This window comes from Zalophus californianus, chromosome X (genome assembly GCF_009762305.2).
Source record: "Zalophus californianus isolate mZalCal1 chromosome X, mZalCal1.pri.v2, whole genome shotgun sequence".
In the NCBI taxonomy this organism is placed as follows: domain Eukaryota; kingdom Metazoa; phylum Chordata; class Mammalia; order Carnivora; family Otariidae; genus Zalophus; species Zalophus californianus.
In genome coordinates, this window is record NC_045612.1 from 27,246,154 (window position 1) to 27,271,898 (window position 25,745).

Consider the following 25,745-nt stretch of genomic DNA (forward strand, 5'->3'; position numbering starts at 1 on the left):
TGTTAAATTAAAATGCATTTGTCTTTTATTTGAAATCTTTACCCATGCATTATTTTGCAACATCATGCATTGGTCAGTTGGGAAATACTGGTTCACTGAATGATGCAGCTCTTCCAAATATTGACACAGTACATTGTATTAAATTTAAAAAACCCACATTCTTTAGTATCATCACTGAACTAATCAGGAAAGTTTTTATGAATTGGGAATTAGTCAAGTCCATGGTGGCAGCTGTAAGTTTTTCACTATTTGGATTTTTGTTTGAAACCTCACATTTTATCATTGGCAACAAATACTCTCAGTTGTTTTCCTTGAAGTGACTGGCTCAGTTGGTTCATTTTTGAGAAAACGCCTGCCAAAGCCCCAAGTCTGAATAACCATTGTTTGTCAGTTGTTCTTTCAAGTAAAAATGGCATTTTATGAAAAAGTGGCTAGCTCAGCTCACGATTTAAACAGTTGCTTAAGTGATTTTCCTGGAGACAACTGTAGTATTTTGGTGTGTGGCAGAAATGCTTTATGTGTAACTTCCATTTTGTCACATAGAATATTAAAATATATGTTCTTAAAAAATGTGTTCTCAGGGCTCAGGATTTAATTAAAGTAATATTTTTTTTTACTACTTCATCAAGCACATTTTTTTATTATAGATAAAAACACATAACGAGATCAGCCTTACCAAATTTTTAAGTGAACAGTACCATATTGTTAAAGATAAGCACAATGTTGTACAATAGATCTCTGGATCTTTTTTGTCTTGTGTAACTGAAGTTTTATACCCATTGAATAGCAACTCCCCATTTCTCTTTTTCTCTAGTCCCTGGCAACCATTGAAATTACACTTTTTGCTTCTATGAATTTGACTCCCTTAGATATACTTCATATAAGCAGAATCCTGCAGTATTTATGCTTCTGTGACTGACTTATTTCACTTTGCATACTGTCCTCAAGGCTCATCTATGTTGTAGTATATGACAGGAATTCCTTCTTACAGCTGAAGGAATATTCAGTTGTATGTATATGCCACATTTTCTTTATACATTCATCTGTTGATGTGCATTTTGTTTGTTTCTACCTTTTGACTATTGTGAATAATGCTGCAGTGAACATGGGAGTGCAGATACCTCTTTGAAATCCTGATTTTAACTCTTGTGAATAAATACCCAGAAGTGGGATTGCTGGGTTGTAGTTCTATTTTTAATTACTTGAGGAACTTCCATACTACTTCTCGTAGTTGCTGCACCATTTTACATTTCCACCAACAATTCACAAGGATTCTAGTTTCTCCACATCCTCCCCAGCACTTGTTGTTTTGTTTTTTTTTCCAAAGAATTAATTTTTGACAGCAGTTTTAGGTTAACCGAAAACTAGAGAAGAAGGTACAGAGATTTCCCATTTACCCCTTGCCCCCGCACATGCATAGCTATCTTCTTTATTTTCAACATTCCCCACCAGAGTGGTACCTTTATTGTTACAGTTGGTGAATCTATGTTGACACATCACAATCACCCAAAGTTCATAGTTTACCTTTGACTTCATTCTTGGTGTTGTATATTCTATGGGTTTATATAAACGTGTACTGATAGTATCCTCTGTTAGAGTATCAGAGTATTTCCCCTGCCCTAAGTATCCTCTGTGTTGTTTGTTCATCTCTCTGGCTACCCCCAACCCCTGGCAACCACTGATCTTTTCACTCTCTCCATAGTTTTGCCTTTTCCAAAATGTCATATAGTTGAGAATATATACTATACAGCTTTTTCAGATTGGTTTTCTTCACTTAGGAATATGCATTTAAGGTTCCCCCATGTTTTTTCATGGCTTGAATGCTCATTTCTGTTCAGTACTGAATAATAGCATTTTATCCATTCATCTACTGAAGTACATCTTGGTTGCTTCCAGGTTTTGGCAATTATGAATAAAGCTGCTGGAAACATCTATGTGTAGGTTTTTGTGTGGACATAAGTTTTCACTTCTTTTGGGTAAATACCAAGGAGTGAGATTGCTGGATCATATGGGTAAATACCAAGGAGTGAGATTGCTGGATCATAAGGTTAGAGTGTGTTTAGTTTTATAAGAAGCCACCAAACTGTTCCAATGTGGCTGTACCATTTTTCATTTTCACCAGTAATGATTGAGAGTTCCTGTTGTGCCACATCCTTAATAGCATTCAGTATTGGCGGTTTTCCAGAATTTGGCAATTCTAATAGGTGTGTAGTGGTATCTTGTTTTAATCTGCATTTCCCTGATGACATATAATGTAGGGCATCTTTTCATATGCTTATTTTGCCATCTGTATATCTTTGGTGAAATGTCTGTTAAGGGCTTTTGCCCATTTTTAAATTGAATTTTTTTAACTGAATTTTAAGAGTTCTTTGTATATTTTGGATAACTCCTTTATCAGGTGTTCTGTTTCTGTTTTTTTTTTTTTTTATAATGGCCATCCTTACAGAAGTGATACCTGTGGTTTTGATTTACATTTCTCTTGATAAGTGATGTTGTACATCTTTTCATATAACTATTGGCCATTTGTATGTCTGCTTTGGAGAAATGTGTTCAAGTTCTTTGCCCATTTTTTAATTGGCTTGTTTTTTTGCTATTGAATTATAGATGTTCCTTATATATTTTGGATATTAACCCCTTATCAGATATATGGTTTGCATATATTTTCTTCCATTCCATAGGTTGCCTTTACATTCTGTTTCCTTTGCTGTGCATACAATTTTTAGCTTGATGTCCTACTTGTCTGTTTTTGCTTTTGTTGTCATAGCCAAGAAATCATTGCCAAGACCAATGTCATAAAGCTTTTCTCTTAGGAATGCCACAGTTTTGGATCTTAAATTTATGTATTTAATCCATTTTGAGTTGGTTTTTGTATGATATAAGATAAGTGTCCAATTTCATTCTTTTGCATATGAGTATCCATAAATGCTTTTGAACCTCTTTTTTTATTTTTCAGTTATTAGTTTTTTTTTTTTCTTTAAGCCCAATATGGGGCTCAAACTCATGACTCTGAGATCAAGAGTTTCATGGTCTACTGACTGAGCCAGCCAGGGGCCCCAGTTATTACATTCTTTAGCTCCAGAATTTGTTCGGTTCCTTTTAAATATTTTCTGTCCTTTTGTTGAAAATCTCATTTTATTGTTGCATTTTCCTGAGCTCATTGAGCATCTTTATGATGGTTATTTTAAATTCTTTGTCAGGTAACTCACGTATCTCTAATTCTTTAGGGTCAGTTTTTGGAGACCCATTTTGTTCCTCTTATCGGGCCGTCTTCCCTGTTTCTTTACATTCTTTTTTTTTTTTTAAAGATTTTATTTATTCATTTTAGACACAGAGAGAGAGAGCATGAGCAGGGGAGAAGCAGAGGGAGAGGGAGAAGCAGGCTCCCTGCCGAGCCAGGAGCCCAATGTGGGGCTTGATCCCAGGACTCTGGGATCATGACCTGAGCCAAAGGCAGATGTCCAACCATCTGAGCCACCCAGGCGCCCCTCTTTATGTTCTTTTTAATTTTGTGTTTGTATGATTATATTTGAAAGAACACTCTCTCTCCCAGTCTTTATGGACCTGCTTAGTACAGGGAAAAGCCTTTACCAATCAGCCTGGCTATAGATTCTGGGGGCTTCTCAAACCTTTTCCCTGGAATGTGTCTTTTGGATTTATGTGTGTAGATTCCACATTAAAGGAATTTTCCAGTTTCTTTTTTTCAGAAGCTTGTACTCCTTTGGTGTCCATCTGTTGTACTCTGGGTCCTATGAAGTAGCAGCATACCACCCAGCTCTTTTTTGTTCTTGGTGGCCCCTAGGCAGCTAGAGTAGGCTGGATGCTGTCACTGCCCTAGGTCAGTCTAAACAGAAACTAGTCCCCCCAGGCAGTCCCCCCAAAAGCTGGAATGTTGGATATTCTTTCTCCCCTGAGGGAGAGGTTACTGAGCTGTATTGGTTTCTGTTTGCTGTACTATGGATTCTGTGGATCTGCAGCTTGCCACCCAGCTTTTTGTTGTTGTTGTCAGCAGGCCTCAGGCACCTAGGGTACGCAAGGTCCTGTCTGTGCTCCAAGATGTTCAGGAAAGAAACTAGTTCCTCAGGCAGCCCCTATCCCAAGTCAGAATGTTAGATATAAAGTCCAGTCTTCTCTTTCATCCTCAGGGGGAATTTGGGAGCTGGGAGGTTTTTTTCCTAATTGTGTGGTGCTGTGCCAGGAAGAAGGACTGTGGTGAAAGGGTGACATGAATTTTCCTGCTGGCTTTGATGCAGTTGGTTTAGTGCTCACCTGGTGTGCAGGAGCTTCTTAACTGGTTTCTGAATTTCTCATGATGGGAATTGGTATGTGTATTGTTGTTGAGTTGGTGTTTCTTTGGGAGGAAGGAGAACCTGGGACTTCCTGTTCTGCCATCTTGCTGATGCCACTCCCATCAAGTACCTTCTTAAGTGAAACTGGCTTTTGTTTTGAGAATGATGGTGAAAAATAAAATAGTTTGGTGACATCTTACACGGGACTGGCTTTATTCTTTCCTTTCCTTTTTTTTTTTTTTTAAGGGTTGATTTGAGAGAGAGAGAGAGAGCATGCACACGTGGGTTGGGCGAGAGGCAGAGGGGGAGAATCCCAAGCAGACTCTCCACTGACCAGAGAGTCCAATGTGGGGCTCAATCTCAGAACCCATGAGATCATGACCTGAGCCAAAATCAGGACTCCGATGCGCAACCAACTGAACCACCCAGGTGACCCTCTTTCCTTTGATTTCTTGGTCACGGAGAATCAATGAAGCAGTTTGGTGCAAGTGCCTTGATACGTGCTAAGGTGCCAGCAGTCTTTCCTTCCTTTTCTTTTGAACTGTTAGTGCATGGGCACCTGGGTGGCTCAGTTGGTTAAGCGTTGGACTCTCGTTTTCGGCTCAGGTCATGATCTCTCAGGGTTGTGAGATCGAGCCCCATGTCGTGCTTCAAGCTAGGTATGGAGCCTGCTGAGAATTCTCTCTCCTCCCTCTGCCCCTTCCCCCTCTAAGAAAAAAAAAAGAAATGAACTGGTAGTGTAAATGTTAATACTGCAAAAAAGGGAAATGAAGTCTTAGTATTATTATGAATATGGTTTTGACCTTGCAGAACTCTAGAAAGTGTCTTGGGGATCAGGGGTTCATGAACCACACTATCAGAACTGCTACTTTACCAAATTATAACGGGTCCTTTCTATTCCTATTTTTAAGTCTTTTTTAAAAAAGTAGTGAATGGATGTTGAATTTTGTCAAATGTCTTTTATGCATCTGTTGAAGTCATGTGATTTTTAAAAGTCAGTTTAATGTGAATTAATTTGAACCAACTTTGTGTGTTTGGGATAAACCCACATAAGTCTTGATGTATTTCAATATTAGTTTTCCATTTATCTATATATTTAATACTGCACATGTTTAAATACCACAAGACACTATTACTGTTATCAGTTAATATTCTTTTAGAATCACCCATATACTTGCCACTTTTTCCTCATTTCTTGCTTCAACTCCAAAGTTCTCTCTGGAATAACTTTTATTCTGCCTAAAAAATGTCCTTAAGTGTTTATTTTAGTGTGTGAATCAGTTATTTGTCTGAACTTCAGTCCTTATTTTGCCTTTTCTTGGAACTTGGAACTATGCTTTTTGGGTATAGAATTTTAGGTGGGCAGATACTTTGTTTTAGCACTTTGGATGTATCTTTCAGCTATCTTTTGCATTCAGTGTTCTGGTTGAGAAGTCCTGAAGATACTGTCTTTTTTCCCCCCTCAGGTGCTTAACTGATTTTGTCTTTGGTTTTCTCTAGCTTTATTATGATGTGTCCAGTTGTGGATTTCACTTCAGTTCTAGAAAACTGAATTCTTGGCTATTATTTCTTCAAAAATCGTTTTTGTCCCTGTTTTCTCTTCTTTCTGGAATTCCAATTAAGCATACCTCTTTTCACTGTGTTGTGTATATCTATCCTTTACAATATTTAAATTAACCTAATGAAGAGGTATTTAAAATGTTTTTTTTCAACTTTCAGTTTTTTTTTTTAAAGATTTTATTTATTTATTTGACAGAGAGAGACACAGCGAGAGAGGGAACACAAGCAGGGGGACTGGGAGAGGGAGAAGCAGGCTTCCCGCCAAGCAGGAGCCCGATGTGGGGCTCGATCCCAGGACCCTGGGATCATGACCTGAGCCGAAGGCAGATGCTTAACGACTGAGCCACCCAGGCGCCCCTCAGGTTTTTTGTTTTTAAACTTTATTATTGGAAAAAAATCTCAAACAGATGAGAAAGTATTCAGAATACTAATGAAATCATCCATCAATCAACTTTCGTAGTTCTCAACTGCTGGCCAGTCTTGTTTCACCTAATACCCCACACCCATTTTCCCATTCCCATTTTATCCGTGAATATTTCAGTATTATCTTTTAAAGATACATTTTCATAAAATTTATAAAATTTTTTTGAAGATTAGAGAGCATGAGAGAGAGAGCGAGCTGGGGGGAGGGGCAGAGTGAGAGGGAGAAACTCAAGCAGACTTCCTGATGAGCGCAGAGCCCACGTGGGGCTTGATCTCATGACCCTGAGATCAAACCTGAGCAAGATGCTCAAACCAAGAGTCAGATGCTTTAACCGACTGTACCACCCAGGCGCCCCCAAAGTTTATAAGATCTTTATAAAATACTCCAGTTGACTCAGAAATATTAATTTTAAAAATACTTGAAAAAAAATACTTGTTTGAAACAGGATCCAAACACTGATTGATGTATCTCTCAAGCCTTTTTTAACCTGAGGATTCCCTGGCATCTTTAATTTTTCCTTGCAGGGTATTTGTTGAAGAGACTGGGTCATTGTCTGTACAGTTTCCCCACAGTTTGAATTTAGGTTCATGGCTTTTTTTTTTTTTCTTAAAGACAACTTCATAGGTGGGTGGTGTATTCTTTCATCAGGATTAGGACACACAAAATGTTTGATTGTCTCTTCTTGTGATGTAAACAGTTCCTGATAGATGTTTAGATCCTTTAATTTATTAGGGATCTTTAAATGGTGGTGTTCTTCTGTCATTCTTTCTTTATTAACTGAAATACTTCAGTACAGAGACATTTATCAATTATTGGCTCATATGTGAAAGGCAGATTAAGTGTTTTTTACTCATTTCCAGTTTTCAAAAATAATGAATTGATTTACTAGCATCCTCCAGTTCTGACCAATTAGGGTTTTTAGGTTTGCTTTATTCTCATTATAAACTAATGGTTTTAAATACATCTTATACGTTTCCAAATATTTTTAGTTGATATAATTTGCTTTCTAAAGGTCATCTATATTAGGATTGGAAATGAATGCAGATTATTTCTATTTTATTCTAGTTTGCATTTATGCCGGATCCTCAGTGAAAATAAAAGCCATGATAGTTCAACTTATAGAGGTAAGACTTTTAAAAGTATCATAGCTATTATTTTTGGCTTGGTCAAAATTAATAGATGTTCTGTTTTCCATTAAATTGTTATGAATGAAAAACAAAAGCTATGAGATAGTTCACATTATATAAAGCCTTTATATGAATATATTACCGTTAAGATTAAAACTGTAGTTATAGTAAGACTATATATTTCTGTATATAGGTGTTTGATCTGCATAATCATATATTGCTTGGCTTTTATCATTGTGACATGGTATATTTGGCCAAATATCAGCAGTTGCTAGCTGTATTAAAAATTATACAGACTAGCTATCAGTCATAAACAGAAGAGAAAAGCTAGTACGGAAAAACTATTCGATTTTGTTTGCACTAGGAAATTTCCAGAAACTGAGGTGGTGTTTTTACTAAAGCTGGTTATGTTTAGGTAGTATCTGGGGATCTTATTAAAGTCAGTTGTCATGGAAAACATTAAAAGCAAAGGAGTTGTTTACTGCATATCACAAGTATGATTTATTAAGTAAGATGTAATTAAACAGGATGTAAATTTTAATTTTAAAGGCTTTTACTATTTTACATTTATTAATTTAAAATTAGGCATTTGGATTTAGAAAAGGAGGGGCAAAAACAAAAGCAATTATGTCTAGTAAGGTTAAAGCATTTTCATATGTAGCTTTCACTGAAGGTAGAACCCATAACAGTTTTTTCAATCTGGAAGAAATAATTTATAACCAGTGATCTATTTTAAATAAAAAATGATTAAATAAAAATTCATTATAGTTATTTAAATTATGCCTTTGTGAATAGAAGATTAAAAACAATGTTTTTCTATAGATTTACTTTTGTTTTATAAGAAATTAAATATTAATATGATTAAGATTTTTAAAGAACATTTGAATTTTTGAGTGGAAAGCATTTTTTAACAAATGAGCCTTTTTTTTTTTTTTTTTCGGTCATTTGGGTAAGACCCGTTTTAAGACTTGACATTCCTAGCCTGCACCCCTACTTATTTTCCAGTTTATCCTGCTTATAAACTCGCATGATCTTTCATAAAGATTTCTGAGGTTGTTATAATGCCTTTTCTTTTTTTTTTTTTTAAAGATTTTATTTATTTATTTGAGAGAGCGAGAATGAGAGAGAGAGAGCACATGAGAGGGGGGAGGGTCAGAGGGAGAAGCAGACTCCCTGCTGAGCAGGGAGCCCGATGTGGGACTCGATCCCGGGACTCCAGGATCATGACCTGAGCCGAAGGCAGTCGCTTAACCAACTGAGCCACCCAGGCGCCCATGCCTTTTCTTTTGAATAAGTCAGTTGACTGCCAGAATTGTAAGAAAGTAAAGAAAGACTCCTTCCTGAAAGCACTTGGATACTTAACTTTTTTTCTTCCTTATGTTTAAAACAAGTTTATAACTTCTCAGTTAACTTTGATCTTGTCTGTGATTGAAATCTTATGTGGGTAAAATAAGAGAAAGAATTTTCAGAAAACTGTAAATAGTGTGACACAGGGTGATTACTCTTCAGTTTTAAATGGGACTGTATGGATCTTTAATAACTACCAGATTATTGTTAATTTGCATGGTTGTTCTGATTCATGTATGAAACCAAAAATAGTTATGAGCGTGGCCTCATTGACAGAATTGCCAGTGCTCTCTTTCACCTGCCTTTGCCTGCTTCCTCAATACATACATTCTTTGGCTGGTATCTGTCAACAGTCAAGCTTTGGTCTAAGGGCTCCAGTTGGTAGTCCATGCAGAAAGCTAACTGAAATGTCATTTCTTCAGAATTTCCTTCGTTCTGTCTTAGGGGGATTGAGTCTGGGTAGTGTTCCCTGAGCCCTTTCCCTTTCTGCCCCTCCCTTCCCAGTTTCCTCTGCTCACATTACTTCTCCTTTTTATAAGTTCCTTCCCCCCAGTAAAATGATATTGTAATGATGGCTGATAAATAGGAGTAGCCCTGACATAACCAAGAACTAGTGTCTTTAGTGTTCAAATCCCACAAAGAATGTCTAAGAATCTCTAGAAGTCCCTTTTACTTGTGGCCGCCCTTAAAACTACTTTTTCTGAGGGGCACCTGGCCGGCTTAGTTGGAAGAACATGCAACTCTTGATTTCCAGGTCGTGAGTTTGAGCCCCACATTGGGTGTAGAGAATACTAAAAATAAACAAGGGAAAAACCCTACTTTTTCTGAAATGTTAGCATTAAGATAGAATCTTTTATTAAATTTTGTGTATAATTATAAGGTTTGTTAAGTTTTTCTCCACGTTGTAAATGTAATGCTTTTCAACTTTAGTATAGATTTTACAGGATTTTGTGGGGTTAGCCTTGGTAGTCTTAAAGTACCACTTATTGTTTCTGTGGCTAAAATACAGTAGATGTTCCTAACCGCTTAAATGGGCATTTAAAAACACGTGAATTGGCGAATGCCTTTGCTCTTTTGTGGACGACATTGTGATTGTTTTCATGTCACTTAGTGTTAGCAGAATGACCTGGGCTATTTGTTCTCTATTTTAATCTCCTTCTCTGATTAAGATTAGAATTTCCTCAGCTCCTATGAGCCCATATTCTTCTGGGACTTTAGTTTATGTTGTTCAGCTGTTTTGTCCTTCCAAGAGTGATTGCTTTTTTTTTTCTAACTTAGTTATCTGGATAACTTTAATTTTATTTATTTATTTTAGAGGTAGCACACTTGAGAGGGGGGAGGGGCAGAGAGAGGGAGAGAAGCAGATTCCCCACTGAGTGTGGAGCCCAATGAGATGCGGGGCTCAATTCCATGAGCCTGAGATCATGACCTGAGCCGAAATCAAGTTGGACGCTTAACCAATTGAGCCACCCAGGCGTTCCTAGTTTTTAATTTTTTTAAAGATTTTATTTTTAAGTAATCTCTACACCTAAGATGGGCTTGGACCCACAACCCTGAGATCCAAGAGTTGTATGCTTCACTGAATTAGCCAGCCAGGTGTCCTTGGATAACTTTAAACATGAGTGTTATTTGTTGTAAAAGCATTTTATTAATGGAAATTGAAAGCATGAAATTGACCTCATATTTCTATCATACTAACAAATAGAAATTTTTTCCTTTGCATTTTAGCTTTTATAGTTTATTATAAGCATAATGAAGGCATATTTATGAAAAAGGTATAGAATATGTTTAATAATGAATTCTTCATTAGGAATTGGGATACTCTGGCTATATTTCTTTTTTTAAAATTTTTTAATTTTAAAGATTTATTTGAGAGATAGAGTGAGTGAGAGAGAGAGCACAAGTTGGGGGAGGGAGAGGGAGAAGCAGACTCCCCACTGAGCAGGGAGCCCGACGTGGGGCTTGATCCTAGGGCCCCGGGATCATGACCTGAATTGAAGGCAGACGCTTAACTGACTGAGCCACCCGGGCTCCCTCTGGCTATATTTCTTTAGCAAATAATTTAATGGACAAATTTATTTCATTGTAAAATAATTGTAAATTAATAAAATTGTGAATAAGGTTTAAAGGGATATTGCTATGTTTTGATTTCTATGCTATTCCTTTTTTGTGACAAGTAGTCAAACTAAGGGAGAAGATTTTTAAATATTTGATGTTTTACTTGCTATTTTGCCCTGAAACATTTTTGATTCCCTTCAGAAAGATAAATTGACTTTATTTTACAGCTGTTTTTAGAGCTACTTGTTTTTCTACTTTTTTTTTATTGAAGTATAGGCGACACATAATTAGTTTCAGGTGTACAACATAGTAATTCAACAACTCTATAACTATACATTATGCTGTGCTCACGCAAGCATAGGTACCATCTGTCACCGTACAGTTTTCTACTTTTAATGAGAGGAAGGAGGTAAAGTTTTCTGTGTATAGGACTAAAGAAAAATATGGCCCGAAGGAGGTAGTCATGTGATCATTAGCTCCCCCCACCCCCGAATTCCTTCTCCAGGGAAGGAAGCTATGGTAATAGTGAATGAGACTATCTGTGGTTGACAGTTATCATAGAACTGCCATTTTACGTATGTATGTATGTCATTATTTTAGTTTGAATTCTGATGGAAATAGAGGCGAAAAGATCTAGATTTGGGGAGACATTTCTCCGAGAGTAGGATATGGATACAACTTGATTTTATATTGACTGGTAGTCTTTACCAGTTGTTAGCGTAGCCCTGAGAGTGAATTGGCTGTGATCCCAATATATGTAGACAAAGCTGTGAAATTTGCTGGTGAGAGAAATGGTTAAATTAGTTTATATCCACCTGCTGGAATTCCATGCAGTCACTGAAAATAATTTGGGAGACTTTGGTAGCATAAGAAAATACTTTAAAAAGTGTGGGGGAATCCAAATACCAAATGATGTGCACTGTGAATGCAAATACGTAAAACATGTAGATACGTAGAAAAAGATTGGAAGGAAATGTTTAAGCAGTAATTATGTTATAGTAGTGGAGTCAAGGTTAACTATTTTCTACTTTTAGTGTTGTGTTTTTGTGAAAGTAAAAGGGAAAAAATCTGTCAGAGAAAAGCATTAGAAGTATATTTTTCTTATTTTTGATACTTATAATTCTGAGAAGTAGGAAATATAGAGGTCTTCCCTCAGAAGGGTCTACCTTTTATGTTCAAGAGATTGTGTTCTTACAGTCTTTCTTTTATGTTCAACAGATTTCCAGCAGGCTCTTTATGAGTTATCATACCATGTCATTAAAGGAAATCTAAAGCATGAACAGGCATCTAATGTTCTTAATGACATTAGCGTAAGTATATACACACACACGTTTTTTAATTTAATAATTACATATATCTTTTTGCCTTTGATACAAAAATCCCTAAAGTATATAACTTGTATTTCATTTTGTTCAGAATTATAGTAGTGGATGTTTTAAGGCAGTATTGATAAGCTGTTGTTGCTAGGTTGAAATTTTAATCTTTGGTTGTGAGTAAATCAGAAAATGTTAGGTAAGCTGAGAGGGCAAAGAAAAAAAAAAGCCTGTCTTGGAACAAAATCACGATATACTTAATTAAAAAATGCTACTATAAAAATAATTTGACTAGAATATTTTTCTCACAGTGAAGCATATCAAAACATTTTCTTTTGTTTGCAGTTATGTTTAGAAATTAAATATATTTTAAAATTTGAGGATTAAGTTATTTTAAATTGAGGTTGCATAGTTGTAACTAATGCTCACTTGATGCCAGTTTTCATGTGTTTGCTGTGTTAGAAAATATTAATAACTAGATTTTTTTCCTGACCTTTAGGTGATTTTTCTGTCTCTTTTATTAGACAATTTAAGTTAGATTCAGACCAGATACTTTTCATAGGTGTTTGGTATTTGAATTGTAAGATGAGCTCTCGAATTGTAAGGGTGTTGTTTGTAAACCAGTAGTTAGGTTTCTTAGGTAGTTAAATGGTGTATTATTCTATTATTATTAGGCTGGATTTTAACCTTGTATAAATAAAATTATCCAGTTGAGAACAGCTTTCATAATGAGTATTATCGACGTGTAGGACCTGAAGCTTCTTGATACCAGTATGAATTTCCCTTGTGCTACTTTAAACTTCTGTAGCCTTTTTCTGTTAGGATAGGTAATGTCCTTCATATGCTTTTTGTGCTTTGCTGAGGATAGTTGTAAGGAATTTCTATGTTTAGCTGTTGTGATTTTTTTCCCCCTACATATTGAGATGTATTTGAGCAGTCAAGGTTCAATATGAGTTTCTCTTTTATCCTTAAACTGTCTCTATCTGACCACAGCAGTATTAATTCATGTTGGAGTAGTCTTTTTTTTTTTCAATAACTAATATTCCATGTTGAAAACTCTCGTCTTGCTCTTTTCTTCAAGTAGCCTGAGTACTTGTATTCAAGTAGACATAGCAAAAATTCATAGCCCTTAAGAAACTTTTGAGACTGAAGTCTGGTGTGCAATTAAGGTTCTTTCATTCTGTAAATTGGCCATTGGTATAGTCTGTTTATAGATTCGATTCTAATATTTTTCCCATTTTTTGAAAATTAATAGTCCAAATGGATTTAATATGTATTTTGTTTTTACTTAGCTTCCCCTTTCCTTTGAGTCTTTATATATACCTTTGCACCTGGATTGTCTTTGTCATGGCTTTCTCATAGTCCCATATCTCACTGTCCCATATCTTAGCCATGGAAGCATATCTTGCACGTTTCTTATAGTGTCAATTTTTTTTTTTGTTAGGATTATATTTCTTTCCTTTACTCTCTGAAAATAGGCTAGTTTAAGGGTTGCTATAGTGCTAGCAAACTAATTGCAATGACTGAACTATGATCCTTACTAATGGAAAATGTCTCTAAAATTGGGCATGGGAGTGGGAAGTCAGGAGACAAATCTAGAATACTTGTTGAAGTTTTCATCCAGAAATGAGGGGAGAATTTTGGCTTAGTTTCTCTAAAGGCTACAAACATCAGTGCATAAAGAAAATAAAGATGGATTTTTGGTAATGGTTTTCATCTTCAGAGAATCTTGAGTTATGGAATGACAGCTTGTAATTGTTTTTGTATTTTTTAGATTTCTGTTCTGATACCACTAGGACTTTTGCATAAATCAGTGTTGATTGAGGCATGAGCACATTTAAAGTTGTAGATGAAAAATGTTCTATTTTTAACAGTAGGTTTAAGGTACCCAAATTCCAGTGGTTTCTAACATGTAACTACTTCATTGGAAAAGTGTCATTCATTTGTGCTCTTTAATATTTCCTGAGGTGCTTGTTAGGTTTTTTTTTTTAAAGATTTATTTGACAGAGAGACAGCGAGAGAAGGAACACAGAGAGAAGGAACACAAGCAGGGAGAGTGGGAGAGGGAGAAGCAGGCTTCCTGCTGAGCAGGGAGCCCGATGCCGGTCTCGATCCCAGGACCCCGGGATCATGACCTGAGCCGAAGGCAGACGCTTAATGACTGAGCCACCCAGGCGCCCCACTTGTTAGGTTTTCTTTTTTTGTCAAGTGTTTTATCAAGTTATTTCATGGTAGTCATTTAAACATTTTTTTTCCAACTGTTGTCTCTTTCTGTTTTCTCTGTATTATGAAACTTGAATTTTATTATTTGTCAACGTATTGGTATTGGGGTTTTGTTAGGTTTTAGGTTTTACTGAAGAGTATTATTCTGAAACCATACTTGCTAGTGTGCTGTTCTTGTATTTACTATGAATAATTATATTTTTATAATTAGGAATTTCGTGAGGATATGCCCTCCATTCTTGCTGATGTATTCTGCATATTAGGTAGGTATCAATCCTTTATTTCACCTGTAAAAAGTGCTGTATGGTAGATTAATGTACTGTGTTTAAAAAAATGTTTTCTTTCAAACTATTTGTAGAAACTAGACTGTATCGTTTCTTTACTTTATAGAGAATATAGTGTTGTAAGTCAAATGTGAGTATGATCACTGTTTATAAACTAGCTTTAGATATAGTTTATAATTTTTTAAATAGTCTGAATTTTGCAGAATGTATGTTTATATAAAATTGAGCTAAATTAAGTCATTTCAAGTAGAAAAAAGCTAAGTTTTTTGAAGTTCAGTTAGTCTGAATTGCTCAGATTTTAGTAACCATATAATTTAATCTTACTCAATGGAGGTTTCAGTGAATGTCAGAATCTCAAACTTAGGACACTCAAGAGATATTTATTTTGTTATTATACTCTTTTGATTCTTCTTAATTTTAGAAAGAGCAAGAAGAGCCAAAGTAAACAAAAGTACTTTTGTTTTGAGGATGAGAAACCAGCTTTGGAAATAGCAACTTCTCTATTTGTCCAGAATAAATAAGAATTTATGCAAGATTAAAAAGGAGTATTTCTTTGACTTAGAACAAAAGGTAGTGTCCCTCCATGGGAAGCATGGATTTAAAAAATAATGTATATTATAAATTTATTTCTCTTAATTTTAGATTTGAATTAAAATAACTTTGAGCACAGTTTTCCCCATCAGTGTTATGCTTTCTAAAACTTTGATCTAATAGAAACCTTTACCATTTTAATATTCACTTTAAAATAAAATAAGACATCCTCTGAGAGTTTGTCAAGCTGGAGTGAATTAATTTAGCTCATTAATCTTAGTTCCTAGAATAGATAGTTTACTTAAATGTCTTACTGAGAATCTGGGAATTTGATCTCATCAAATCTGAATGCCTGGTGCTTGATCCTTCAGGATGTTTAAGATTCATAACAGCAGTAATGTCAGGAACAGGTCAAAATGTATGTGGACTGTGAGTGATTAATGAAAAGAGCAGACCACTGATGGGGTGACCATATGTCCCACTTTTGTTTTTTTTCCCCTGGCATAATTAATAGTGCCTTATTTTGATTTTAAAACTGTCCTGGTTTGAATCATTAAGTATAAGTTCATACTATCTATTGAATTAATTTATGCCAGGAAGAACAACAAAACCTTTTAAGCTTAATTTTTTAAAGCAGGCACTAAAGGTATTACATTATGTATGTTGCATATAAATATAGCTTGAAACTGTTTAAAAAATTTAAAAAAATGGTTTTTACTATAAATTTGTAGGACTGAAAGAGTGATTTGTAGGTAACATTTTGTGGAAGCTGTCATTCCTTGATAGCGTCAGGAGTATATTTTATGTCCTTTTTTTTTGGGTAATCATCAGCTATCAGCTTACTAGTAAGTTCCAGTAATTTCTTTATTGATTTATTCTATTAGGATATATTTTCCCTTCATATTTACTTTAGTAATATGAATTATTGTTATAAGTCATTGCTTTTTACTATTAACATAAATTTATGAGGATGTTTGGTTGCTCTTGGGAAATTTCTTTAGCCTATCCGGTCAATTTTTACAAGCAAGATTAGAATGGCAAACTTGGAAAGAGAATTTCCCTTACCTGTCCCCTCACTCACCCACCCTCACTGTTAGCAGAAAAAAAAAATGATCAAAGGATGACCCCAGACCAAACTAGGGGAATAGGAGTAGGAATGGGAGCTACCTCTAATAATGATAATGGCAATAATAATGTAGATGCTATTTTTGGAGCACCTTCTATGTTCTAAGCATTGTGTTATGCATTTAATTTCATTTTAATCTTTACAGCAACTTCTGTAAAGTAGGTGTACATATCAGAAAATTGAAGCTCAGAGAAGGGATTTTTCAAGGCCACATAGCCAGTAGAACAGGGTTTGGACCTGGGTCTTTTTGGTTCCAGAGCCCATAATTTTTTTTTTACTATATCATGTTTTTCCAATATTTTAAGAGCTATAAGAAAAATCATTGCTGTACTTCCCTGGTTAAGATAACAATTTTCTTTAAAAGACTAATTATGTAAGAATGAGGGGGCCTGAGAGCTATATTAACCTGGAGAGGGAAGTCTGATGTAACTTGATGCACTGATGGGACCTCTGAGCTGGAGTGGGTGGTTGGTGATACTGGGACATAGAGTTGGAAATGGTTTAGGGCTTTTTAGTAAAATCATAGGGGAAATTAAAGAGAATTTACTAGGTACTGATTTCAGGGTTTATGAGTCAGGGATAATGAATGAGTTTATTAGAATATCTTCATTAGTTAGGACAAAAAGAAGAAAGAAACAGGGAAGACATAACTGTGCTAAGAGAGTCGTGTATTGATTGTTGAGATAGCTCAGCAAAGAAGTTTACTGAGGTCCTATTAAGCATTTCTTAACATGGTCAGAACCCAGAGAGTGGTACCTTGATCAGGTCAGACGGCTAAGAGGAGAGGAGACTTGGCTTGAAGAGGATCAACCTGCTATTCAGTTGCTCTGATCTTAGGGACTTTGGGGGTAGATCTTAGGGACTTTTGGGCCTTGGTAGATAGATGTTGGTTAAAAGAATGGGCCCAGTTTAGTCCTGACCCCTCAAGATCAGTATCCTTGAAGTTCTAGCCTGAGGAGAGACCAGAAGACCAGATAACAGGGAGACAGCTAGGAATCCCTGGAAGGGATTGATGAGATACACATGGATTAAAAGTCTAATTAAGAGAATGAGATTGTATTGCAGTTTATGTTGTATAAATTATACCCTCAAATTCTCTTAATACGCTTGAGCTGACCATGTGCTTAGCTACAGTGGCCAGGATATTGGGAAATGGCACTGTCCAAGACGGGAAAGAGGAGAAGGGCCAAGAAAATGTGGAAATGTTTGATGATAAATTCTTTTCTCTTTTGATTCTCAGTTATGGCACTAGAAAGTAAACTGAAGCAGATCAGTGGTAGGACATCTGGGGAGAACTGTAGAACCCTTAGAAGACAATTTTATTATATCACTAAAATCGGTGTCTCTTGTAAATTACGAGTTGACCTTAATATAATAGTATGTAATCATTAAAGCAATAATCCTGAGATCAGCTTTGAAATCCTGTCAATCCTGGTTGAATTTTTTGATGCTTGGCATTAAGAGCTAATTGTTTTATTTCCTCCATACTTAATAAAACTGACAAATTTTCTGAATAATCTTCTGAAACTCGGAGGTCTTAGTTTCTTAATATTTCAACAGGAAGAAAATAAAAATCATGAATAATTTTTTATTGCTGACTAGAGTAATTCAAAACAGGGTGTTAAAAGTATTCTTTTAATACTGTCTTTTCGTAGAGTTGATGGCCAGGTAGTTTGGTTAGAACATGGTGCCAAGGTGGCCAAGGTTAAAGGTTTAATCCTCACAAGTAATAAAATCTTTAGTGTTAGAAGAGATCTTTGTTGTCACCTAGTTCAACTTTATACCTAAGGAAGGAATCTCTTCTTTAGCATCTCTGATGTATTGTCATTTAAACTTTGCTTGAATATTTCCTTTTTTGAAAATATTATTTTTTTGAAGTTTTGTTGCTTCCAGTGCCATAGCATGTAACTCCTGTGTAATCAACTTACCATTTTATGGATATGCCATTGGTCACAGGGTCAGTCTCCAGTATCAGGAGAAATTAATTCTGAGCATTCATACGCATATGAAGGACAGCTCCTGCTTACTATAGTTGCAGATTTGTTTCCAATTTCAGAATGAGGCATTTTAAAAGTAGCTAGTTTTAAAGAAAATAAGTATCTTATTATAGTGCTGGAGACAGTCTAGAAAAATCAAACTTTCATGTTCTTTTCTTCCGTCATTATAGATATTGAGACAAATTGTTTAGAAGAAAAAAGCAAGAGAGACTATTTTACACAATTGGTATTAGCATGTTTGGTAAGTTATAAAAAATACTTTCCCTTTCTAGATTTTTACATTGAACAATTATAATCACAGTTAATCATGTTAATGGAGGAGGATATTGACATTCAATTGGCTATTCATTATAAGGTGAGATTTGGATTTTGAAATGGAATGCTTTGTAAAATTAGACATGCTAATTATGTGAAATATGCATGCTTCATATCAATTATATCAAACTTTTGGTGATATTCCTGACCTAGTAAGTTCCTAAATAAGGAAAAGGTAAGCATCTATCAACTGAGTAGAAATGATGTGGACAACTTTTAAACTGAACAGTTTTTCATAAACTATTAGGCAAGGAGAAAAAGAATGGAGGTAGTTTAAAAATAATAAATTCTAGAACTTGTCATAATCATTGTCGAGTAAACCATTTTATGTTCATAAATTTAGAACCAAGGAGAAATGCTATTACTCAGACCTGGAAGATGTCCTTGTCTTCGCTGTACTAGAATTTGACTTAAACAGTAGAAAGTAATGAAGGCTGAAGGTGCTGTATTACTCTTAAAGAAAAATTCAGTTGACAGACATAGGTTTAATCAGAATTTCATTTGTAGTTCTTGTATTTGTAGGCTGTGTACAGCATGCATATAATTTTTTAGTGAGTTTTATTTAAAGAGCTATATGTCACATTTTTTTCAATATTTGGAGAGTCATCATTTTTGTTAAATTGAAGTTCCAAGCTTTTTTTTAATAAATTGAAATTGGTATATATTTAATGTGATTTTAATATTCTTATTTGGGAAAAATTATTTTGAATGTATTTAAATTGTGGATGTATTAGAATGCTAAGGAATAAATGGCCTTTAATATTTTTTAATACAGTATTTAGTTTCAGACACAGTTCTAAAGGAACGCTTGGATCCAGAAACATTGGAATCATTAGGGCTTATCAAACAATCACAGCAGTTCAATCAAAAGTCAGTTAAAATCAAGACAAAACTCTTGTGAGTACATTTATCTTTATGTTGCAGATCAAGTATCTGAGTATGTTTTCTTTAGTTCTCATTTTGAATACTAGATGTTTCTAATGGCAGTTTGAAGATTTTTGTTGTTGTTGCTGTTAGCATGTCTTGTGTTTTATCCTTTTAAAAGAAGCCTAGGATTAATTAGTCAGCTGTGAACTTTACCTGTGTGAAACCAGTGTTAATTTTTTTCCATATTAGAAGTTAAAGTAATATTCAGTGCTTTTATCATTACCAATAAAATAATTTACAAGTATGGCTATACTCTAGGGTATATTCTTAGTCAACGATGGAAATAGTGGCATGCTATTGTTCCTTGGGATTAACAATATTCTTTTTTTGTGTTACTCGTTTTCCCTGTGTAATTAACATTGGGGTGTCTCTTATGAATCACTGTTATTTTCTATTTTAAAAGATATACAAAGTAAACTTTCAACAACTATTCTTATAATTATTCTATATAAGAGAAATATGAAAATTCAATGAGAAGAATACAGTACTTGTATGCAAGCTTGTTAATTGAATTAATTTTATCCCCTTTATGATGTTTATCTAATTTCAGTTATAAGCAGCAAAAATTCAATTTGTTAAGAGAAGAGAATGAAGGTTATGCCAAGCTGATTGCTGAATTGGGGCAAGATTTATCTGGAAATATTACTAGTGATTTAATCTTAGAAAATATAAAATCTTTAATAGGTAAGACATATGTCTATAATAATAGTATGTGTTACTAAGTTTTTTTTAAACTGTTGGAGAATATCCATAAAGACAAAATGGATGCATTCCCCCATGTAGGTTTCTTTTTTTCAATTAAGAAATGAGAGCAGTGTCTAGCTTGTACTTTTAAGATTTTATCAGTACTAGTAAAATTTGGGATATTTATGAAAAATCTTTTTGTCACTGCTACCTATGTGTTTGTATTCATTTCTCTTTTCTTTTTATTGTTATTATTTTTTATTGTATTATTTGTTTCAGGGGTACAGGTCTGTGATTCATCAGTCTTATACAATACACAGCGCTCACCACAACACATACCCTCCCCAATGTCCATCACCAAGCCACCCCATCCCTCCCACCCTCCTCCACTCCAGCAACCCTCAGTTTGTGTCCTGAGATTAAGAGTCTCTTATGGTTTGTCTCCCTCTCTGGTTTTGTCTTGTTTCATTTTTCCCTCTCTTCCCCCATGATCCTCTGCCTTGTTTCTCACATTCCACATATCAGCAAGATCATATAATTGTCTTTCTCTGATTGACTTATTTCGCTTAGTATAATACCCTCTAGTTCCATCCACATCGTTGCAAATGGCCAGATTTCTTTCTTTTTTTTGATGGCTGCATAATATTCCATTGTATATATATTACCACATCTTCTTTATCCATTCATCTACTGATGGACATCTAGGCTCTTTCCATAGTTTGGCTATTGTGGACATTGCTGCTGTAAACATTGGGGTGCACGTGCCCTTTCAGATCACTACATTTGTATCTTTGGGGTAAATACCCAGTAGTGCAATTGCTGGGTCATAGGGTAGCTCTATTTTCAACTTTTTGAGGAACCTCCATACTGTTTTCCAGAATGGCTGCACCAGTTTGCATTCCCACCAACAGTGTAAGAGGGTTCCCCCTTCCTCCGCATCCTCGCCAACATCTGTTGTTTCCTTACTTAATTTTAGCCATTCTGACTGGTGTGAGGTGGTATCTCATTGTGGTTTCGATTTGTATTTCCCTGATGCCCAGTGATATTGAGCACTTTTTCATGTGTCTGTTGGCCATTTGGATGTCTTCACAGAAATGCCTGTTCATGTCTTCTGCCCATTTCTTGATTGGATCATTTGTTCTTTGGGTGTTGAGTTTGATAAGTTCTTTATAGATTTTAGATACTAGCCCTTTATCTGATAAGTCATTTGCAAATATCTTCTCCCATTCTGTTGGTTGTCTTTTAGTTTTGTTGACTGTTTCCTTTGCTATGCAAAAGCTTTTTATCTTGATGAAGTCCCAATAGTTCATTTTAGCCCTTGCTTCCCTTGCCTTTGGCGATGTGTCTAGGAAAAATTTGCTGCAGCTGAGGTTGAAGAGGTTGCTACCTGCGATCTTCTCAAGGATTTTGATGGATTCCTGTCTTACATTTAGGTCTTTCATCCATTTTGAGTCTATTTTTGTGTGTGGTATAAGGAAGTTGTCCACTTTCATTTTTCTGCATGTGGCTGTCCAGTTTTTCCAACACCATTTGTTGAAGAGATTGTCTTTTTCCATTAGACTTCTTTCCTGCTTTGTCGAAGATTAGTTGACCATAGAGTTGAGGGTCCATTTCTGAGTTCTCTGTTCTTTTCCATTGATATATGTGTCTGTTTTTGTGCCAGTACCATACTGTCTTGATGATTAAAGCTTTGTAATAGTGCGTGAAGTCTGGCATGGTGATGCCACCAGCTTTGGTTTTCTTTTTCAACATTCCTCTGGCTATTTGGGGTCTTTTCTAGTTCCATACAAGTTTTAGGATTATTTGCTCCATTTCTGTGAAAAAAGTTGATGGTATTTTGATAGCGATTGCATTAAATGTATAGATTGCTCTAGGTAGCATAGACATTTTCACAATATTCTTCCAATCCATGAGCATGGAACGTTTTTCCATTTCTTTGTGTCTTCTTCAATTTCTTTCATGAGTATTCTATAGTTTTCTGCGTACAGATTCTTTTCCTCTTTGGTTAGGTTTATTCCTAGGTATCTTATGGTTTTGGGTGCAATTGTACATGGGATCGACTCCTTAATTTCTCTTTCTTCTATCTCGTTGTTGGTGTATAGCAATGCAACTGATTTCTGTGCATTGATTTTATATCCTGCCACTTTACTGAATTCCTGTATGAGTTCTAGCAGTTTTGGGGTGGAGTCTTTTGGATTTTCCACATAAAGTATCATATCCTCTGCAAAGAGTGAGAGTTTGACTTCTCCTTTGCCGATTCAGATGCCTTTTATTTCTTTTTGTTGTCTGATTGCTGAGGCTAGGACTTCTAGTACTGTGTTGAACAGTAGTGGTGGTAGTGGACATCCCTGCCGTGTTCCTGACCTTAGGGGAAAAGCTCTCAGTTTTTCCCCATTGAGAATGATATTCGCTGTGGGTTTTTCATAGATGGCTTTTATGATATTGAGGTATGTACTCTCTGTCCCTACACTGTGAAGAGTTTTAATCAAGAGAGGATGCTGTACTTTGTCAAATGCTTTTTCTGCATCTATTGAGAGTATCATATGGTTCTTGTCCTTTCTTTTATTAATGTAGTGTATCACATTGATTTGCGGATGTTGAATCAACCTTGCAGCCCAGGAATAAATCCCACTTGGTCGTGGTGAATAATCCTTTTAATGTACTGTTGGATCCTATTGGCTAGGATCTTTTTTTTTTTTTAAAGATCTTATTTATTTATTTGACAGAGAGCGAGTGAGCACAAGCAGGGGGAGCAGCAGGCAGAGGGAGGGGGAGAAGCAGTCTCACCAAGCAGGGAGCCCGACATGGGGCTCGATCCCAGGACCCTGGGACCATGACCTGAGCCGAAGGCAGATGCCCAGTGACTGAGCCACCCAGGCGCCCCCTATTGGCTAGGATCTTGTTGAGAATTTTTGCATCCATGTTCATCAGGGATATTGGTCTGTAATTCTCCTTTTTGGTGGGGTCTTTGTCTAGTTTTGGGATCAAGGTAATGCTGGCCTCATAAAATGAGTTTGGAAGTTTTCCTTCTGTTTCTGTTTTTTAGAACAGTTTCAGAGGAATAGGTATTAATTTTTCTTTAAACGTTTGGTAGAATTCCCCTGGGAAGCCATATGGCCCAGGGCTCTTGTTTGTTGGGAGATTTTTGATAACTGCTTCAATTTCCTTGCTGGTTATGGGTCTTTTCAGGTTTTCTATTTCTTCCTGGTTCAGTTTTGGTAGTTTATACGTCTCTAGGAATGCATCTATTTCTTCCAGATTGTCTAATTTGTTGGCATATGGCTGCTCATGATATGTTCTTATAATTATTTGTATTTCTTCTGTGTTGCTTGTGATTTCTCCTCTTTCATTCATGATTTTATTTATTTGGGTCCTTTCTCTTTTCTTTTTTATAAGTCTGGCCAGGGGTTTATCAGTCTTATTAATTCTTTCAAAGAGCCAGCTCCTAGTTTCATTAATCTGTTCTACTGTTTTTTTTTTTGGTTTCTATTTCATTGATTTCTGCTCTGCTCTATTATTTCTCTTTTCCTGCTGGGTGTTTGTATTCATTTCTGTTCTCTCTAGTATTTCTATCTTTTAATTTTTAAGTATTTCTCAGTAATTTATAATTATAGAGGGCAGAAAATAAGCAAATGTGAAAGTTTAATAAAATCTTTATTGAATTCTCAAAACATGGAAATGTTTAGGTCTTTTGAGCTTGATTTAAAAAATATCTTTACAAAGGACTTTGATACATACCTTATTTTATCTTTACAACAGCCTGTTAAAATAAGTGTGGCAGATGTTGTAAAAGATAGGGAAGTGTTATTCTCCCTACCTTTTTTTTTTTTTAAAGATTTTATTTGAGAGAGAGAATGAGAGAGAAAGCACATGATGGGGGGAGGGTCAGAGGGAGAAGCAGACTCCCTGCCGAGCAGGGAACCCTATGCGGGACTCGATCCAGGGACTCCAGGATTATGACCTGAGCCAAAGGCAGTCACTTAACCAACTGAGCCACCCAGGCACCCTATTCTCCCTACCTTTTAAGTAGAATTTCTTCAGCTTTATTCTTTTTATTTGCATTGAGCATTTGGAGGAAATAGTTGGCTTCTGTAGAAAGGAGGAATGAATGGTAGAAAAACAGGGTAATCCTGGTTTTTCAGAATGGAAAGAGTTTTTGCTGCTATTTGTTAGTTGTGCTATCTTAGGGAAGATTCCACAACACCTAGATGTCTTAGATTTTGAGACCTGTTGGAGAAGTCATGTTCCCTGCTTTACTGGTTATATTTTAGGGGGTGGTTATGCTCCACTTCTTAGTTTTTCTCCACTTTTGAAATTTGTGTATGACTAAGAAAGTGAGAGGAAGTGTCCCCCAATCTTCATTCCTTTCCTTCATTCTTACGTATAGGGATCCAGATAAAACTAGATTTACTACAGTTACCTTTGTTTTTAGTTTAGGCTTTTGGTGATCAGCAGGTGTAGCAGGTAAGGAGCTTTTACTTTAAATTTATCCTTTTTAAAAGTTTGTATTTAAATTGCAGTTAGTTAACATAGTGTAATATTAGTTTCAGATATACAATATAGTGGTTCAACACTTCCATGCCACACCCAGTGCTCACCACCACAAGTGCACTCCTTAATCCCCATCACCTGTTTCACCCCTCCCCCCACCTTTGAAGTGAGTCTAGTTCTGGCAGCTGATTTACTCTCTTTGCTACTTCCTCCTGTTGTTAATTTACCACCAAGACTGGTAGCCCATGGGCTCCAGGGCTCTTGCTTATCTTTGTGGCAGTGATCTATTTTTAAAAAAGCCTCCTGTAGGGTTTCCTTTCTATTCTTTTCAGGGTAGGCTCTACATTTTTCCTGCAGCATTTTGATCTAGCTTGAGATGCTTACTTGGCACTATTGCTTTCCTATAGGTTTGTCTTTCCTTATCATACTGCCATGTACTCTTTTAAGATGATACTTCTCACATAAAAATTTTTATGCTGGGGCGCCTGGGTGGCTCAGTTGGTTGAGCATCTGCCTTCGGCTCAGGTCATGATCTCCATTGGGTTCCTGCTCAGTGGGGAGTCTGCTTTCTCTCTCTCTCTCTCTCTCTCTCTCTCTCTCTCTCTCTCTCTCTCTCCCCCTCTCCCCCCTCTCCCCCCTCTCCCCCTCCCCCCTTCCCCCCTCCACTGCTCCTTCTCTCTCAAATAAATAAATAAAATCTTTAAAAAAAATAAAAATGTATGCTATGTAAGCTCCTCAGTTGTTTTTGTTTCTGTTTTATCTGTTGACATTTCTCATCTGTCCTTGTTTCTTCTAATTTTTGTCCTTGTGGGTTTATACCTTTTTAGTCCTTTGTTTTAGGAACATTTCAAAGAGGGATTTTCTTGAAGTTATGCTTTTATCTAATTGGGAAGATATACACTACTTTCTTATCTTGAATGTGGCTCTCCTATAGAACAGGTTATGTTACTGTCTCTGAAGAACAATGTGGTAGTTACAACTGCAAGCTCATGATATACATGGATATTCCATGAATATAAAGAATTTGATTTCTTGGGCTAAACCCCTATTCT

At 35.8% G+C, this 25,745-nt stretch overlaps 1 protein-coding gene across 13 annotated transcripts in view; it reads left to right on the forward strand.

Annotated features, from left to right (window-relative positions):
- The window catches only part of THOC2 (THO complex 2), a 113,990-nt gene that overhangs the window by 8,824 nt on the left and 79,421 nt on the right, over positions 1-25,745 (forward strand). For all 13 annotated transcript variants that reach the window (XM_027607557.1, XM_027607564.1, XM_027607566.1 and 10 more), the window contains exons 2-7: positions 7,336-7,394; positions 12,021-12,112; positions 14,550-14,601; positions 18,447-18,517; positions 19,367-19,488; positions 20,069-20,202. In XM_027607557.1, the coding sequence (XP_027463358.1) occupies positions 7,336-7,394; positions 12,021-12,112; positions 14,550-14,601; positions 18,447-18,517; positions 19,367-19,488; positions 20,069-20,202 (530 nt within the window). The remainder of the gene's footprint in view (positions 1-7,335; positions 7,395-12,020; positions 12,113-14,549; positions 14,602-18,446; positions 18,518-19,366; positions 19,489-20,068; positions 20,203-25,745) is intronic.